This window comes from Halichoerus grypus, chromosome 14 (genome assembly GCF_964656455.1).
Source record: "Halichoerus grypus chromosome 14, mHalGry1.hap1.1, whole genome shotgun sequence".
Classification (NCBI taxonomy): domain Eukaryota; kingdom Metazoa; phylum Chordata; class Mammalia; order Carnivora; family Phocidae; genus Halichoerus; species Halichoerus grypus.
In genome coordinates this window covers 18696746-18715891 of record NC_135725.1, presented here as the reverse complement: position 1 = coordinate 18715891, position 19146 = coordinate 18696746, and the positions used below count along the sequence as shown (strand labels likewise).

General features: G+C 48.1%; 1 protein-coding gene across 1 annotated transcript in view; it reads left to right on the top strand.

Annotated features, from left to right (window-relative positions):
• GNA14 (G protein subunit alpha 14) overlaps positions 1 to 15920 on the top strand; it is a 188093-nt gene extending 172173 nt beyond the window's left edge. The window contains exons 3-7 of the mRNA XM_036103224.2: positions 6230 to 6384; positions 8836 to 8964; positions 10874 to 11003; positions 13821 to 13974; positions 14865 to 15920. Coding sequence (XP_035959117.1) covers positions 6230 to 6384; positions 8836 to 8964; positions 10874 to 11003; positions 13821 to 13974; positions 14865 to 15055 — 759 coding nt within the window. The 3' untranslated portion in view covers positions 15056 to 15920. The remainder of the gene's footprint in view (positions 1 to 6229; positions 6385 to 8835; positions 8965 to 10873; positions 11004 to 13820; positions 13975 to 14864) is intronic.
• Positions 15921 to 19146: the final 3226 nt, after the last annotated feature.

Below are 19146 nucleotides of genomic sequence, written 5' to 3'. Positions count from 1 at the left end.
CATGACCCTGTCTTCCTAATTGATAATCCATTCTTCTGCATCTGCTAATCTGTTGTTGATTCCCTCCAGTGTATTTTTTTTATTTCCGTTACTGTGTTCTTCAGCTTTGTTCTTTTTTATGTTTTCTATCTCTTTGTTGAAGCTCTTACTGAAATCTTCCACTCTTCTCTCTTGTCCAGCGAGCATCTTTACAATCATTAAATTCCTCATCAGGCATATTGTTTATCTCTGTTTTATTTAGTTCTTCTTTTGTGCTTTTGTCTTCTTCTATCATTTGGATCATATTCCTCTGCTTCCCCATTTTGATTGATTTTCTGTGTTTCTATGAATTCGGCAAACAGCTACGTCTAAACTTGAAGTATGTATTGTGTATGGTCATACCTTATGTAGACTGTGTGTGTTCTCTGACTTGGGCTGGCTGGCTGGAGCTGTGGCTGGTGTGGGCTTGGGGTCCTGGGGCACTCTGTGCTGGAGCTGCCCTGGTGGGATGGCCAGAGCTCAATGGGCACAGGCAAGGCATTCCCAGGGCTCTCCATGCAGTGGGTGTGCTGGCAAGACAGCTGTAGCTGAAGTGGGTACAGGCTGTCCCGAGGCTCTCTGGGCAGATGGTGCCCTGGGGGGCAGCTGGAGCCAAAGTAGGGTATATGTCGGGGGTCCCAGGGTGCTCCATGCAGGGGTGTCCTGGCAGGACAGCTGAAGCTGGAGTGGGTGAAGCAAGGTTATCCTGGGGTGCTCAGAGGAGTGGGTGCCCCGGTGGGATGACTGAAGCTGAGGATGGCCCTTGCTGGGGTGTCTTGGGGCTCTATGTGTAGGCGGCACCCTGAAGGGTGGCTGGAACAAAGGCAGGGTGCGGGCCAGGAGTCTCCGGCTGCCCCAGAGCGGGGTGGGGGTGGGGCACCTGGAACGGAGGCAGGCATGGGCCAGAGCGTCCCCGGGCACTTAGCACAGGGGCTGCACTGGGGGCAGTTGGAGACACGAGCCAGGAGCTCCCGGAGTGCTGTGGGCCGGGGATGCCCTAGGAAGCCCCCGGGGACCGAAGTGGAGCAGGTGTGGAGTGTTCCAGTGCACTTTGTGCCCGTGTCCCCTCGACGCGATGCTGCAGCCATCATGGGTGCAGACCCGGGGTGCTCCGGTGCGCCCTGTGCTCGAGCTGCCTTGGGGGCACAGCTCGGGCTGGTGTGGGCCAGAGGCCTGGGGCTCGCGGAGGTGCAGGGGGCCCATGGCAGCTGGACTCCGCTCCTGTCTGGGGATCCAAGTGGATGGCAAGTATCACCTGTGGTGTTCACTGGCCCCTCCAGCCTGAAGAGCATTCCAGTAGCTCCCCCACCATTTTGAGGAGGCTGCATCTTTTATAACTAGTTGCTCTTTTTTTTTTTTTTAAAGATTTTATTTATTTGACAGAGAGAGACACAGTGAGAGAGGGAACACAAGCAGGGGGAGTGGGAGAGAGAGAAGCAGGCTTCCCGCAGAGCAGGGAGCCTGATGCGGGGCTCGATCCCAGGACCCTGGGATCATGACCTGAGCCGAAGGCAGACGCTTAACGACTGAGCCACCCAGGCGCCCCACTAGTTGCTCTTTTAAATTGCAGCTTTTTTCTGTGCCCCAGGGCAGATAAATCTGCTCCGGATCCCTCAGTACTGTCTGTCCTCACTGCTGTTGGCAGAGTGGGAGGGGGGGTTCCCTCATTACCATGTCTCTGTCTCTCTTGCTCTTCTCTAAGTGGCTTCTCGAGCTTTTGTTGTGCAGAAGCCCTTCAGTCAGCCCTGTTTTTTATTTTGTTCTAAGTAGGTTCCACACCCAGCACGGAGCCCATAGCGGAGCCCAATGTGGGCCTTGAACTCACGACCCCGGGATCAGTACCTGAGCTGAGATCAAGAGTTGGATGCCTAACTGACGGAGCCCCTCAGGTGCCCCAGCCCTCACTTTTTCATCCGGAGTAATTGCTCTGTAACTGGTGTAGGTTTGGTGTGTCCCACAGGAGGTGAATTCCGGGGCTTCCTGCCATCGCCATTTTAGACCCTCAGCTCAAGGAGCTGGTCTTTTTTTTTTTTTGAAGATTTTATTTCTTTATTTGACAGAGAGAGAGACAGTGAGAGAGGGAACACAAGCAGGGGGAGTGGGAGAGGGAGAAGCAGGCTTCCCGCCGAGCAGGGAGCCTGACGTGGGGCTCGATCCCAGGACCCCAGGATCATGACCTGAGCCGAAGGCAGATGCTTAACGACTGAGCCACCCAGGCACCCCTCAGGGAGCCAGTCTTCACACAAAGCTGCTCCCACGTTGCACAAGGGGCCCTCTGCTCTCAGATGGTGTGCACTCTCTAGGTGGTCTGAACATGCTCATCACACTGGCCCTGCTCCCGCCGTGCATGAAAGTATTTAGCCAAGCCATGGGAAAATATGCACAAAACCCCACTTTCTGTAACACACAGATGTTCACAGTGTATAGAAGTCCTGCATATACCAATAAAATTTATTTAAAAACAGGTCACTCTCTTCCTCGTTCCTCCCCGCCCTTCATAGTATTTTTTCCTGGAACCGTCTCGGGCTGTGCCACGCTCCCTACCAGCCCGCCTCATTTCTCTGTCAGGCAGTTCTTGATCAGGGTGACCAAGCAATTTCTGACCACAGAACCTTTCCAAATAAATAGAGATCACAGAGAGGCAAGTCAATGCATTTTGTGACCCTAGATGGGGCAGATAAAGGGCAATAAGGGGACCACTAACAAACGTGGCATAAGGTCTCAGGATGAGATTACAATATTGTGTCAATGTTAGTTTCTTGATTTTGGTCATTATCCGGTGATTTTATAGTCCAGTGTTGGATTTTTGGGAAATCACACTGAAGTCTTTAGTGATAAAGAGGTACTGTGTCTGAGACTTCCTTGCAAATATTTCAGGCAGAAGTTCTGTGTGCGTGTGTCTTGCATGCATTTGGAGGGAGAGGGAATAGATGATATGGCATGGTCATAAATGGTCAACATTTGGGCAATCTTGAAAGGCAGAGAGGAACTCTTGTACCATTTCCCCCACATTTTTGCAAGTCTTAAATGATTTTAAAATCTTGGGGCACCTGGGTGGCTCAGTTGGTTAAGCGTCTGCCTTTGGCTCAGGTCATGGAGTCTCGGGATCGAGTCCCGCATCGGGCTCCCTGCTCAGCGGGAAGTCTGCTTCTCCCTCTGACCCTCCCCCCTCTCTCTCATTCTCGCTCTCTCAAATAAATAAATAAATAAATAAATCTTTAAAAAAAAATGATTTTAAAATCTTAAAAAGAATGATCTTGACAGGTGGGAGATCTAGCTGGGAGGAGAACTCTGAACTTGGAATACTTCTGGGCTCCTTGAATTCAATCGGTTCCAAACCCAGTTCCCAATTGTTGGGTTTCTAAGGAGACTGTGGTCCCCTCTTGCTTCAAGCCAGAGTCCCTCCATTGTCCCCTCACCTGGCTGAACAGTCACTGGATGTTGCTCTCCTGGCTGAGCCTCCCTGGTTACCTGAAAGCTCGGGGTTGTCTTTCCCCAGCCTCCAACCCCCCGGCTCCCCATGAAGAAGCCTGCATTCTTCTGGGATACCTCCCTGGGATCCACTCTCTCTCTCTCCTGGAAGAGTTGAATACTGGGTTTACCCATTTCAACATGTAGCGGGATAGCGTAGGTCATGCTGCAGGAACAAACTGCCCTCAGAGTTCAACCTAACACAATGAAAGATGATTCCTCACTCATCGCAGGATGGTGTGTCGGGGGGTCTCTGCACATTGTACTCGCTCAGGAAGCCGGGCTGATTGAGGCTCCATCTTGTCTCATGACAAGCACTGCAGCAGATGAAAGGGAAGGTGGTAAATGACTCATTGGCTCATTAAAGTTTCTTCCTGAAAGAGACAAAGGTTTCCACTGCTGTTTCGCTCACCGTGAAGTACAACCCTACCTGGCGTTTGTGAGGAGGGGAGGTGGGAATGTTTGTAACATCCCAGTGACTCTCATGGGGAAGCCTCTCAGCAGGTGAGCTGAATGTAATTGTTGTATTTAGGGGGCGCCAGGCTGGCTCAGTCAGTGGAGCCTCCGACTCTTGGTCTCAGGGTCATGAGTTCGAGCCCCACTCTGGGTGTAGAGTACTTTAAAAAAGTTAAGTTTTAAAAAAAGTCATAGAAGAGCAGCATGAGAGGCCGGCACCCCAGAAGCAAGGATTCTGCCTGCCACCAGGGGCAGAAAGACAGGTTGGCCAGGAGTCCCAGAGCATTTCTCTCCTGGAGAGACTTTCCTGTCCTCGAGCTGCTCTGGGCTCTCGCTGTGACCGACTCAGGCTGCCGTCATCCTGCCCTCACGTTCTCCGGCTGTTATTTTCTGGGGGTGGTCTGTGTGTTAGAATGACAGATGTGCGTATGTGCGGCATGTTTGCGGGCTGCCTGCGCCACCGGGCACTGCACTAGGGTCTGGGATCTCGGGAGCGAAGACGGGGAAGAAAACAGATCCTTTCAATGCGGAGGGTAGAGCCAAGCCCAGCGTGGGGAGAGACCATCTGATCGTATCGGGAGGAAGAGGGCGGCAGGAGGCAGGGAGAGAAGCAGAAGGAAGACAGTCCCGCAGGTCCGTGCACACACTGTCCGGGTTTTCTGGGCTGTGCTCTCTCTGGCTTACAGTAGGGCTGGTGACGCAGAATGTGCTCGTGGGCGGGATTCGAAGTCATGGCCGAAAGGCCAACAGTGTGTCCTCTTTTTGCCAACAAATATTAGGCATCTGCCACAATAATAATGCTAATTTTGCTTTCGTTTAGGTGAAACTTTATAATTGATAAATCAGACACCTTGAAAATCACTGGCTCCTTTCAAATGAGGATGCGGAGATAGGGAACTGTTGGGGTTGGGGTCCTCCAAAGTCCCAAATGCACCAGAACTCAGGGTCCTTATTCCTCGTCCAGGGCACTTCCCACTAACCCATGCTGCCTAGACCTGTTTGAGGTTCTGCAACTGGGATCCTCTCCCTGCCGAGGATCCCACAGTCCAGGGGGAAGAGCTGATAGCCACTCTTGATGGATAGGGGCTCACACGGCCCTCGGTTTTGCCCCGAGTCCAGTAAATCTCTAAGATCTCCCTTTTCTCCAGCTTCCTGTTGGATTGTTAATGAGGATGAATAATACAAGATATGAGCAACTTTTCAGGGAGTACCAAATACACACAAGCAGCTCACAGCCGCCACACTGATGCTTTGCTGACTCACAGGGGCCAGTGAATAGCCAGCTCTAAGGGTGGCAGGATGGGGGAGCTAAGGAGAGGTCGGATTCCTGTCTGTCTTGCAGCAGGATTCCATTGTCTGTGCAACTTGCAGCCAAGGGACGGGATGTTGGATCTCCATGGCCGACACATGGACATGTTGAGGATGTAAGCCAACCATATCATTTTCATTTGCTAAGGTTTGGCAAGATTTCTGGCCCCGTGCTAGCCTTACATTGATTAAATGAGATAATGTGTGTTCACCTCTTGGCACACAGGAAGTGGGCAATAAATGGTAACTGACAGTAATAATTACAGCAATGATCTTAAGTACTGTAATAATGGGGCCACAGTATCAGAGCAATAGTTATTGAATGAGAGCAATGATAAATATAGCAGTAATTGGCACGGGGCGGGGCTTGCAATGGGAGTGGCTCTACAAATGGGAAGGAGTTTTATCAGTGATGTCTGATGATAAATAAGCCTACTAAGTTATATTAAAAAACTGATCTAAGAAATAAAGTCTACTAAGTTATATTAAAAAAAAGAAAAAGAAAAAGCAAGCCAACGGACACAGCTAGCTGGTGATTTAGTGTTTGTGTGTTCTCTGAAGCCCAGGCCCTCCCCTACTGCGGCTTCGAGGCGGACCTGCTTCCTCCACCCCACCCCCGGGGATGCCAGGACAATAAAAACGGTTCTTTTCAAATTGCTTGGCCTGCCATGCAGATGTTCAAAGGACAGTGATGATCAATGGCTCTTGGGTTTCTCTGTTCACCACTGGGTGCCGAATGCCGGTGGCACTGGCCCCTGGGGGCTGACGGGACCGAAAGCCGCAGGTCACCGTCTCTCTGTGGCTCTCCCTGAGTGAAGCGGCCACATCGTCGGCACTGCTGGTGGCTGCCGCTGCGTGGCTGGCGTGAGTGGAGATCGTCCCTCACCCACAGCCTGGGGGAGGTCTTGTCCCCAAGTCACCAACGGGCTGGTTTCCTTTCCTTCGCCCAGTGACAGGTTCTCTTTCCTTCGTGCAGGAAAATGCCCAGCTAATCAAAGAAGTGGAAGTGGACAAGGTCTGCGCCCTGTCCAGGGACCAGGTGGAGGCCATCAGGCAGCTCTGGCAGGACCCAGGAATCCAGGAGTGTTATGACAGGAGAAGGGAGTACCAGCTGTCGGACTCGGCCAAATAGTGAGTGCTGAGCCCAGGCACACGTTGTCCACGCTTCAGAGAAGCTGCTCACTGGGGAGAAAGTAGCTGCCTGTAAACACTACCTCTTTCCTGCTTGTCACTATCCCCCCCGTGACTCCTTGATGTGTCTCTGACCGCTTCCTAAAAACTGTGGACCCCCAAATCTCTGTCCTTGCCCATACCCACCTTTCCTCGCTGTGTTCTAAGCCTCTCTTGTTCAACAAGAAGCTCAATCAAATGTGGGGTTCCTTGGAGGGAGCTTATCTCATCTGGGGTGCTGAAATCTTCTGACTTGAGTAAGGACTACCACTGCCTCTGGCTTCTCCTTTCCTCTTCTCCATATCCCTCTGCCTTCTGGTTTCCTGATCAGCAGACAGCAGGATCAATTGCCCTCCAATCTAAAATCGGAGTTTCGACCGGCGCTGCAATAGACCAGCTCCAGTGGCTGATCTCGTGCTGCCCCCTGGTGGGCAAGACAGGTTCTGCAGGCCCAGCACAGGGAGGAAGCTCAGTCCACAAGCCCTTTGCTTATTGACTCCCTGGGAAGGCCTCCGCGCTTTAGTTTTGATTCATAAAGTTCTAGTTTTAAATCATTAATTCCTAAGGTAAGATGAAATAGATGGTCCTGCATGCAAATTATCCCATGGTGATCACAGAATTCCGTGTCTTCAGATTTCCGGAGGCAGTGTCTCCATCAGCTAGGTCACTGGACACACAAATTGGTCATGCTCCTGCTTGAAGAGGCGGTTTTTCCTGCTTCTGCAGCTCAGCTCTTCCCCCGTTGCTCCGTGTCCTCCCCCAGCCTCTGAGAACCCCAGAATCCCGTCCCCTTCCCTTGGGGTGTTGCTGTTGCCCTCCGAGCAGGTGTGGGTAGGTGGTTCACCCCGATCATCTGGACAAGGCAGTGGGCAGGAGAGGAAACCTGAAATCTCACCTCCTGTTTCAATGGCCTCCCTTTGGCGCTAGTGCCAGGCTGAGTGTTTCAGGCTGTTGCCCTAGGTTGGCACAACCAATCTGAGTGCAGGGACGTTTAAATGCAGTAGGGCAGCCAAGTAGGAAAAGGAAATAAAAGAAGCCCAGAGAAGGTATGGGGGCAGCTCAGAAAAGAGCCAGAAGGAAGGAAGGCAGTGTCCCAGGGAGGAGGGCAGACGGCAGTGGACAGCTGGGGACCCAGCGACAACTCGGAGTCCGTGAGGCCATCTCTGGCCCTTCCCTGAGACTCCCCGAGTGTCCTTTGCTTCTGTGAACGTCCTGGGGAGTGGCGGGGCTCTTGACGTAGATCCATTTGGAAGAGCCCCCTGGAGCTGCTGGGGAGCTCGGTGGAGCCCTGCAAGCTGGGGCTCGTGCACCGAGAGGCACGTAGGGAACGGCTAGGGGGACTGTGCTGCCCCCGAGACAGTGGCGCTGCGGCACCAGCAGCTGCCCCACCTCCGGAGCTGCTGAGTCGGACCAGACGCACAGGTGTCGTCTGCTGTGCCAGGACTGTCCGCTTATTGGGACATTCATTTCACCAGAACGCAATGTGCTGCTGTGGGCCAACCTGTGCTCTCTGTCCTCCAGCGACAGACCGTCCGACGGAGGGCTGCACGAGGAATACGGTCCACCTGCCTCCCTGGGCTCTGGCTCCTGCCACCTGCTGGGCACTGCAGTCCCCGGCAGGGTCCGCTGCGCAGGGAGGGGGCGGGGCCACGCTGTGCTTTGCGGGACGCGCCGAAGCACCCCCTCCATCGTTGGCTGGGGCCTGCGTTACAGGTCTTTTACTCAAAAATGCCTTCTATAAAGGCCTTAAAGATAAAAAAAAAAAAACAAAAAACAAAAACAAAACAAAACAAGAAAACAGAAAAAGTGATTTGTTTCCAGCTTAGGAGTTTACTATGCAGCCAGAAATAATCCGGGACAAGCGTTGGCTGATTTTAGATGTTTAATGTCCCAATGAACAGTAAACTTTTTCTTGTTATTTTGAAAGAGCTTTGAGTTGGCCTGTTCTATACCTTTATATTCTCATAGAAACTCGAATTCATTGAGCAAAGCCTTCGAGAACAGCATCTGCGTTCTGTAATGTTCGTGGGTGGGGGTGAGTGTGTGTGAGGGGGTGGGCTTTGAGGGAGGAAGGCGGCTGAGAGGTCACAGACCGGATCCCATCCTTTCCTTCTGATCCGTTGGCTCCCTCACTGGCCAGGGAGAGGGAAAGCTTAGAGCCCGGAGGAAGAAATGGCATTATTCCCAGATTTCCCAGAGGGCTCATGGAAGCTTCTGATCCATATTCTCTCCCAAACACTCATAGTTGGGGGGCGGGGGCGAAACCCGGTCCAGCGCCAGCTCTCAAGGTCACTGATGGAATCCACGAACCTGAGTGGGGGCGCTGTGAGTTGGGGTGACTTCCCTGGAGTGGGATGGACGTTTCTCCGGTGTCTAAAACGAGTCTTGGTGCCTTGCTGTCTGATATCGCAGTTACCTGACTGACATTGACCGGATCGCCATGCCGTCGTTCGTGCCAACACAGCAAGACGTGCTTCGTGTCCGAGTGCCCACAACCGGCATCATTGAGTATCCGTTTGACTTGGAAAACATCATCTTTCGGTAAGACTGTCTCCAGGACACGGTCCGTCGGAATTTGTGTGGCCTTGGAAGTCCTGGGAGGGATTCTTTTTTTTTTTTTTTTAAAGATTTTATTTATTTATTTGAGACAGAGAGAATGAGAGAGAGAGCACATGAGAAGGGGGAGGGTCAGAGGGAGAAGCAGGCTCCCTGCCGAGCAGGGAGCCCGATGCGGGACTCGATCCAGGGACTCCAGGATCATGACCTGAGCCGAAGGCAGTCGCTTAACCAACTGAGCCACCCAGGCGCCCTCCTGGGAGGGATTCTTAAGTGTGTTATTCCTCAAAGGGTTCTATCTCCCAGAGCCATATGGGCCTCTCCATCACCGAGTGTTTAACATTACGGGAGGTCTCAAGTCCTGGAATGGAGAGGAACTCACCTTCCTATTCCCCTTAGAACACAGTCTCCTTACTGAAGTCTGGAATAACCCTTAGGTGTAAAAGACACACCACACACACACACACACACACTGAAAATACTGATGCCTTTTCCCTAAACTTGAATATTATTCTTCCCTATTTATAGTCCCTTCTGTGGCATCTATCCATAAAAATAAAAAAACTAACAATCAGTACAGAAGTGTATTAATTACATAAGATAATATAAACTATATACAGTTGTGTAAAAAATGTATGAATTTCCACATACAAATTTAAGAAGTACTTTTAGGATGACTTAAGTAGATCCTCATTGCATTTAATTATGGCAGAAAGAGGAGGATATGGTACTTATGCCCAGCACTGCAAGTTATCCATTAGTTCCCTTGTTCCTCATCAGTTACTGCATTATGCTTTTCTAGTCGAGATGACACAGGTCTGGTCCTGCCACAACCAGGGCCTGTCTGTAAACCCGATTCCATCTCTGGGCCTCCGGAGCATTGTGGCACTGGGGAGCCCTCTGGTCGAGCCCCTTGAAAATCTGCATCCAGGTGCCCATGAATGTATGACCGTGACCTGCTCAGAATCAGTGCTGCTTGCTATGTCCGAACCCTGAATCGGGTCCACAGATGTGTTTGGCCCACTTGGTGTTTTCTAAGCCCCTTTTGAGCCAGTATTCAAGAATTGGTCCATTTTGCTTACAACATTTGATACCTAGTTTCTCTTGAAAGGTTGAGGGGCTGGTCGTGGCGTGCCTACACGTCTGTCCAGCAGGCCTTGGCTACAGCCGCCCTGCAGTCCACCCTCTGGACGGGGCCCCTGGCGTTCTCGAAGTTGCCTGCCGTTCTACTTTGCAGAGGCCCACTTGACTCATTTCCATAAACTGCCTGCCTCCTGCAGCGTTGGAGCTTATGAGCCGTCTTTGGGCTAGGACTCTCTTAAGTCTTTTCCCAAAGCCCCAGATAGAGCCTTTGGATTGCCAGAGACGATGGAGGCCACTTGCAGGTCTTTATATGCCAGAAGGGGCAGCGCCCACGTAATGCGGAAAGGACTCGTGGCTAAGTCTGAGGAGTGGTGAAAAACAGGCAGGGGGAGGGCCTGGAGGCAGCTGGTGGGCCTGGGAGACTGCCTGCCTTTCTGCCCCTCGTGTATCTGCTGTCTGGCACTCGACAGTGGTTAGAGCGTCACCTACGTGGATGCTTGTGCTTTCTACCTGGACTAAGGCAGCAGCTTCCAAACCAGTGTCCCCGAGCATGCTGCTCCCCTGGAGTCACCCCTGCACCCGTCTTCAGTAACTTTACTTACAGTATGTGCCTCCTTTGCTAACACCCAGGGTTCCTCTCTGCCGAAAGCAGTGGTGCTCAAACATGGGCATCTTAAGACCCCTTTTCACCTCTAAAAAATTACTGAGGACCCTTAGGAGTGCGGATTCCCACAATATAATGATTCCTGTCCTCCTCCTCCAAAGAGCCATGTATTCCAACCTTTCAATGTTCTGTGTTTCTGTCGAACAGGATGGTAGATGTTGGTGGCCAGCGATCTGAAAGACGGAAATGGATTCACTGCTTTGAGAGTGTCACCTCCATTATTTTTTTGGTTGCTCTGAGTGAATATGACCAGGTCCTGGCTGAGTGTGACAATGAGGTATGCTGGGTGGGGAGGGGTAGCTGTGGAAAACAGAGACCCATGGCTGCAGTTTGCAAGAAGCTAGCCTGCCCTGGCGTTAGACTGTATTCTTTAGGTTAAACCGTCTTGCTATTCAAAGTGCAGTTTCTGGAATTAGCAGAACCAGCATCATCTGCGTGCTTGTTAGAAATGCATGCCTAGTCAATCGACCTACATGGAATAAATCAGAACTTGTATTTTAACAAGATTCCAGGTAATTCAAATACACATGAAAGTTTGACAATCACTGGCCTGGAAACCTGGTTCTCAAAGTTGGATGCACACTGGAATTCCCTGGGGATCTTAAAGAGAGACCTGGCACGTGGGTCCAACTCCAGATTCTGATTTAGTTGGGGTGGGGGTGGGCTGAGCCTGGGATCGAATCTCAGGTGGTGCCAAGGGTGGGGCCACCCAAAAGCATTGGTTCTCAGTCTTGGCTGCATATTGGAATCCCCTGGGGAGTTTCTAAAAAAGACCATCTTTTGGACCTCACAAGTAGAAACTCGTATTTCTTAGGTTTGAGTCGGGGGTATTTTTTCCAAGCCCCTCAGAGGTGCTCAGGCACAGCCAAAGTTGAGCAATGCTCTTTCTCATAAATATCTGGGAACAGGCTTCCTAATCTCTCCCCATGGTGCTCCCAAATTAGGTCCCTGAGTTGACATGAGGAGTGGTGTCAGATGCTTAGAGATGTTCTGACCCACCCCGGTCAGGTCAGGCATTCCATGTCCTCTGCAGGGTTGCCGTAGGGCCAGCTGCGTGGAACTGCATTAACCACATCTGCCCAGAGAGTGACGATAGCTGTCACTTCTCTGTGAGGTGGGGCTATGTTCTGTGGGATACCACTGTCCTCCCAGCCTTGCACGAGACATCCTGACCTCACAGAAAAGTGTCTCTTCCTTCTAGGTCATGGTAGTAAACCAGTAAAGAACTCTGCCCAGGATTAGACAGTAACTATGAGCAAATTATATCTTGTATTTCTTGAGAGCAGGCTTTTCTCTGAGGAGCAGAGTTACATTAGCTAATTAGTGGAGGATTAACCCATTTACTGGTGTCATTGTGCAAAGAAGAATAGCAATCTTGGCTGCCACCCAGCTCGTCCAGGAGGGATTTTTTTTTTTTTTTAAAGCAAAGGCTTCAAGTTATCAATATGAAAAATGAGGTCCAAATTTGTGTCAGGATTTCTTGTTTCTCAGGAAGCTCAAAAGATGATTCAGGGGCACAAAGGACCAGTGCCTCAACCCAGTGTGCTTACAAATTAGACATTTTCTCCTCTCCTAAAAATCACAAGGTATTTGGAGAGGAATTCCACTCCAGACTTGTCCTCCTGGGTGTACATACATGTGTCCACTCACTGGACTTACAGGAATTGTTTCTTCATGTATAGTTGACCCTTGAACAACACAGGTTTGAACTGCATGGGTCCACTTACTTACACGTGAGCTTTGTTTCTGATAAATACGGTACAGTACGGGTATTTTCCTTGTAACATTTTTTTTCTCTAGCTTTAGTGTAAGAATATGGTATATAACACCCATAACATACAAAATATGTGTTGTTATTGGTGAGACTCTGGTCAACAGTGGGTATTAGTAGTTAAGTTTTTGGGGAGTCAAAAGTTATATGCACATTTTCGACAATGCCAGGCGATCAGCCCCCCTAACTCCTGTGGTGTTGAAGGGTCAACTTCCTTGCAGATTATTGATAAGACCATCATAAATTTTTTTAAAGCTTTAAAAACTGAGGGGTTACCTGTCCGGTAATAAATTCCAGATCTTGATTGCCAAAAATGTACTGAATAGGAGAATGGGCCCAGGTATGCAGGGGCTGTAGGGAAACAGGTTTATGGCATGTCCCTCTGAGCAGGTGTGCAAAGCTTTGTTTTTGTCTGACCACTGCCCTCTATAAAGACCATTGTTTCTTAACCCTTAGAAATCCTTGAGAGCAGGGGGAGTGTGGCCAGCTCAGTCCATGGGGGATGTGACTCTTGATCTCAGAGTCATGAGTTCAAGCCCCACGCTGGGCTCTGTAGAGCTTACTTTAAAAATACCTTATTAAAAAGGTGCCATCTAGAACAATTTTTGTCAGCAGATAAGATTTGTATGTGCCCTGTCTACTTTCCCTAAATTAGGAACATTTGATATATTCTTCCCAGTGACTAATGTTAAGAAATTCTTACTCTTTTTCTACATAATTTTGACCAGATCCTATCATTACATGGGCTTGGGACCTAATTTAAATTTGCGAACACTAGTATGTTCATCCATAAAATGGGGACCCTGTTCCCCAGCAGACCTCGCCCATATTACCCACCTGTAACGCATGGCGCAGGGAAGGTGCTCAGCAGCGTCAGTGCCCTGCTCTCCAATGCCCAGCCTTCCTCTGGACAGTGGCTGTGCTGGAGGACCCTTCCTCCCGAGGTCTGGAAGCCCACCCCCAATTAGAGGGAGTGTCTCGGGCCTAATGCACTTTCCCTACTTGGTAACCCCCGTAATTAAACAGAAAACTCTGTCAAATACAGGTATGAACCTTTTTCCAAGTTTCACAAAAGCCTTTCTTATGTGTTATGTGTTTATTTGGGGGGCTGCAGGAGAACAGAGCCAGAAGGGAAGGGGGGGAAATAGAAGCAGGAGGCCTGGTGTCCTGGGGGGGCCCCTATGCTCACCAGCTTCAGCATGGAGAATGATGTGGAGCCGGCAGCTGGGTGAGGGGACACATGGGTGGAACCAGCGATTTGGCCTGTTGCTTCCAAAGTATGGTTTTTCTTTATTAACCCTAAGTCCCTTGTTTCGCACTTAGAACCGCATGGAGGAGAGCAAAGCCTTATTTAAAACCATTATAACCTACCCCTGGTTTCTGAACTCGTCTGTGATTTTGTTCTTAAATAAGAAGGATCTTTTGGAGGAGAAAATCATGTACTCTCATCTAATTAGCTACTTTCCAGAATACACAGGTAAGTGTCCCTCTTGCTGACCTCCCTGGCAATGGGCCGGCGTTACTGACATGGCCCCAGGGGGTCATGGTCCCTGGTCCGTGATGTGGGCCCCAGGCCCCATGGTCCCTGATCTGCCTCGAACAGACTTTCTCAGGGAAGCTCCAGGTGCATGACTCTGTTGTTGCCTCAGCACCTCCACACATGCCACCCCCTGTGGAAACTCCTCCTCGTCCTCCAAGACCCAGCTCAGGCTCGTCGTCCTTGGGGAAGTCCTGCTCACACTCCCCCCACTCATCTGCACTCGGGTGTGCCTCCTCTGTGCTCCCTTGGCCTTCCTCCCTCTGGAGCGCGAGCCTCGGCCTTGTCCCCGGTCTCCATCAGAGTACCTGCTCCTTCTCTGTGTAGCTTAGTGTGACAGACCCCTTTCCAGGCACACGGTGTGACAGACCCCTTTCCAGGCACACGGTAGACACTGAAGTTTGTAGATAGAGGACTGATCCCAGGCCGGGAAGTTTATGTCCTGATGCTAATTATTTCTGGTACAGGAAGTCTCAAATATCAGCAAGTTTGATACTGACATTTAGAGTGCTGTTTTAGCACCCCCTTTCCTTTTATTAACTGCATCAACCATGTGGTGAGAGCCCAAACCAGAACATTAAATTGGGTCAGTTTTTCAACAAAGTGCTTTAAAGTACACTTTTTAGATAGCAGTGGACATTTTAAAAGTCTCATTTACAGGTTCATGATGAGCTATAATAAAAGTTCACACCCCAGGTAAGCTCTTCTCTAGGAATAAGAACTCAAAGAAGGATCCCAAGTAAGAACAGGAGTATACTGAAACCAATTTTGGGGAGGACCCGGGGGTTAGTAGCGTTCTTCTTTATTCCTGTAACTGCACTCTTGACTAGGACCGAAGCAGGATGTCAAAGCCGCCAGAGACTTTATCCTGAAGCTCTATCAAGATCAGAATCCTGACAAAGAGAAAGTCATCTACTCTCACTTCACATGTGCTACAGACACGGAGAATATCCGCTTTGTGTTCGCTGCTGTGAAGGACACAATTCTCCAACTCAACCTGAGGGAATTCAACCTGGTTTAGAAGCTGCTGCCCACTCCTTACCCCTCCCAGAAGACAGGATTTGCAAGCTCCTCCCGTTTTATTTGCCAGTGCTTGTGACGTCACCCACCAGGCTGGTGGCACCAAGCCGGCCATGCAGGCCCCAGGGACAGGTGATGGACTTTGTGAGATATTTTGAGTTTAGCCAACTTTTTCAAAATCTTTATTTCTAAATTGTTTTTATATTTCTTTTCTTGACTTTTGGCTATGAGATTTTAAGTTTTGAATTTGATATTCTATAGAATTTTTAAAAGCCACTGTGATTTATTGTGTTGTTGTTTTAAGTTAAAGTGTGTTTACTAATAGTCCTTAACACATCCTGTAACAGAGGGGTCTGTTAATTTATAGATCATGCCTTGAGCCCTCTAGGATTAACTTGGGTGGTATTTTTGTTTTTTTAAAGAAAGTTAATGGGTTTGAAGCTTTTTATTAAATCTTGTAATTTAGAGATTTAAAATTTTCTCTCTTCATGCTGAAGTATGCATTTAACATGCCATCAAACATTTTTTAAAGTTTTTTTGTTAAATATTTCTTAAGCCAAATTAATGACTATATCAATGTATCTTAGTTTTGCCATAATTTGATCACCATGCAGCCAAAGTTGACATAAATGGGCTCTAGACAGCATATTATGTTGTACTGGTGGAAAAAAGTGTGTGTTATATATCTATGACCAAGTCTTGTAAACTTATGAAATAGCTAAAAGTCTAAATTGTTTAACAAATGTAATGATGTAACCCCTGCCAAAGTTCTGATGGCCACCACAGATTGGCTGTTTGTTTGAAACATGTATGCTGTGCCTTTCGGAGGAGGCTACGAATATACCATTCGGCCATCAGCCTGGGATTATGTTGTGTTTGTTTCTTTGTGCTCATGGTTGATATAAACTAGGAAAGTCACAGCATTTTTCTAACTAACTCAAACTTTGTCGTTGGAGGGGAGGAAAAATAAATTTCCTCTTACCTTCTCGGTTCCTGGCTGAGCTCCCCAAACAAAACAGATTAAGGGGGGGGGGCACCACCACACTAGTTTAATAATATGTATGCCTCTGTATACAGGAGAGAGACCCAGAGAAATGAGTAACTTCCCTATAGGCCAGGCCCTCCCCTTGAGTACCTTCTTCAGCTCAAGATGTTGGGGGAGGAGGAATCACCTATGAGAGGTGAGTAAGGGTGGTGTTTGTTAGGATATAGAGTCCTCCTCCTCTTTCTGGTACAGAGAGGGAGAGACCCTTACAAATGGGAGATTTCACTTATACATGTAAATTTCCCTCATGAAAGGGTAACTCTTGCTAGGTTTTCAGAGCTTTTGCTGGATCTCCTGTTCCTTAATTAGCTCAAAATAATCCTTATGCCAGAGAGGCATATTTTGGGGTGCTCCCCTTTGGGTCTGCCTTTGAAACTTCAAATTACTTTCACAGTCCAAAACCTGAGTGGATTGAGAGATTGTTCTATAGTTTCACTGAACCAGTCTCAGGTTGGTTAAAAAGTTGTGTCTCAATTCAGAAGGTGGAGGGGCAGGTGGTAGCCCAGTTTGGCTTCTACAGTGCAAACAGGGATTTCATAAGCATTTCTATGGGGGAGAAGAAAGGAAAAGGGTCATGGTTGGAGCAAATTTTACACTAAATTTCAGTCCTGAGGGCAGCCAGTCAGAGGATTTCTACATGTTAAGGTCAAAGGACCTTTTGCAGTGTGAATGTCTCTATCATCAGATGTAGAGGTAAACTCTGGCCCACAAGGCCTGCAAAACTGAAATAACAACTTCTGTAAATGACAAAAGACTTACAAAATGGCCATCATCAAAGATCTGATGGGAGTTCACTATAATGCAGCTGACAAGGACATCTGATTACTCCTGTGACCTACGTTTTAAGATAACTAGAATTAATTATAAGTGATAACATTACACCAGGACATTTCTAGGAATTTCATGCAGTTTGTTTTTAGTGATTCCAAGTCAAAAAAGGGTAGAGGAAAATTGGAAACGTTAGTTTGAAGAGGTCTACAGCAAGATTATAGGAGGAAACGAAGAATTCAGGATTAAGTCCATTTACAGGTAAATAATGAAACCTCAGACAGCACAACTAGAATCTGATATCCACAAAGGTGCATTTCCACCGAAGCATCATCTTTCTTTGTAAACAAACATCCCTACTTCTACCAAAGATAATAAAATTACACTTGGCCTGATTTTTTACGTTACAAGAATAGTGACTGGCCATTTACGCTCTTTTAAATGTGCTTTATTGGAAGCAAGTGCTTCCCAAGTCTAGTTAAATAGCTCTTCTTGCAAGGAGAGAGACAAACTTGAGATGTTCCAGGGGCCCTCTGGAACATCCCTAGTTAGTTCAAGGTCAAAAAGACTTCATTTAGAATTTGAGTTTCAGCTTTTCAAAAATATCAGTACTTTTGAACACCTGACTAGAATTAAGAAACAATACTTGATTACCTATTTTAACCAAAGTGACTTGTGGTTTTCTTAAATGATCAAAGACCTGATGATAAAGATAACAGGAAATTTCAGTAAAACACAAAATCTTTTGCTTTCTAGTCAGCTTACTTAAAAGGTAGAGAAAAACTTATCAGGAGCAGACCGACCAAAAGTCTGAGAGAACTTTGTCCTTTTGTTACCAGCTAGACCCCATAAGCCTGACCTTTACTGCTCCCTTGCGTGTACTCACCGGCCTTTGTCCTCCGTTTTCCCTTAGGCTTTTCTTTCCAGTTTGTCTCTTAACTCAGGCAGACGGAAACCGAAACCACCCCTCGGGCAATAGCACAGCGACAGCCCTGATGAGACCTCCAGCAGGCCCGACCACCCAGACCAGTTTGGGCTTAACCCCTGGCTTGCATCTGCACAGATGGACCATGCAGTGACCTCTAGAGTGACCAACAACTACCTTTACCTCATTGTAATACTAAAATCTCCACCTAACAAGGAGCACAAGCCTCATTTACATAACATACAACGTAGCATAGGCATCTTTCCTTAAGGTGCATGCAGGATCTCATGCCTGCTCCACATATGATGGCAAGAGATCCCTTTTAGAGGATTTTTTTTTTTTTTTTTGAGAGAGAGAGCGAGCAAGTGAGCACGTGCCCATGAGCTGGGGAAGGGGGAGAGGGGAGAGAGTATCTAGGCTCCATGCCCAGCACAGAGCCTGATGTGGGGCTCAATCTCACGACCCTGAGATCATGACCTGAGCCGATCAAGAGTCTGATACTTAACCGACTGAGCCACTCAGGTGCCCCCAAGAGATCCCCTTTTTAAAATATTCATCCTAACCCTAAATAAAAGGAACTCATCCACCCTTGGTCAGGGAGTCACAGTTTTGGAGGTTATTCCCCGTGAACTCCTTTCTTGCTGCAAATAATTTTTACTCTGTGCGACAACCCAACCTGCGGGAGTGTTTCTCTGTGACTGACCAAGGAGCAGACTCAAGTTGGTTCAGTTACACCTTCAGCAGATGGAAGAAAACTAAGTTCTAGTTTTACATGCGTATACTATTGATAGTAAAGTTTATCTTTACACATTTATGAATTCATTCCATTTTAGCTAGCTTATTTATACAAGGTTTTCTCTCTCTTTCCAACTTTCTATATCCAGTTATTTTTCCCTTACTCTCCTCTTTCCTCTTCTGAAACCACTCGTTCTACTCCAGAACACAACTTCTCTTTCCTGTAACAAAAATGCATCTTTGTACCTCATATGTTTTCTTAAACCAAACCACATCTTACTTTGTTTGCATACAAAGAGGTTTTCCTTACTATTTCTAGTAGTTTGAATTACGTATGTTAACTAGTATTCCCAACACTCTGAAACCTTAATTTCTAGAACTAAGCCATTATCAACTGTAGTTTGGCAAATTTATGAATACATTTCCTAATTTCTAGAAGCATATGCTGCTTCACAGTACAATTTTTCAATGTGGTACAAGATGTTTACTAATAGACCCAAATATGTTTAGTCTCTCCATATTAAGCCAAAAGTAGATAAACCTACATTCAGTAATGTTCCAGTATTTTGTCATATTTGGAAATTTAGACATTCCAATGAATTCCCATCATTTAACTTAG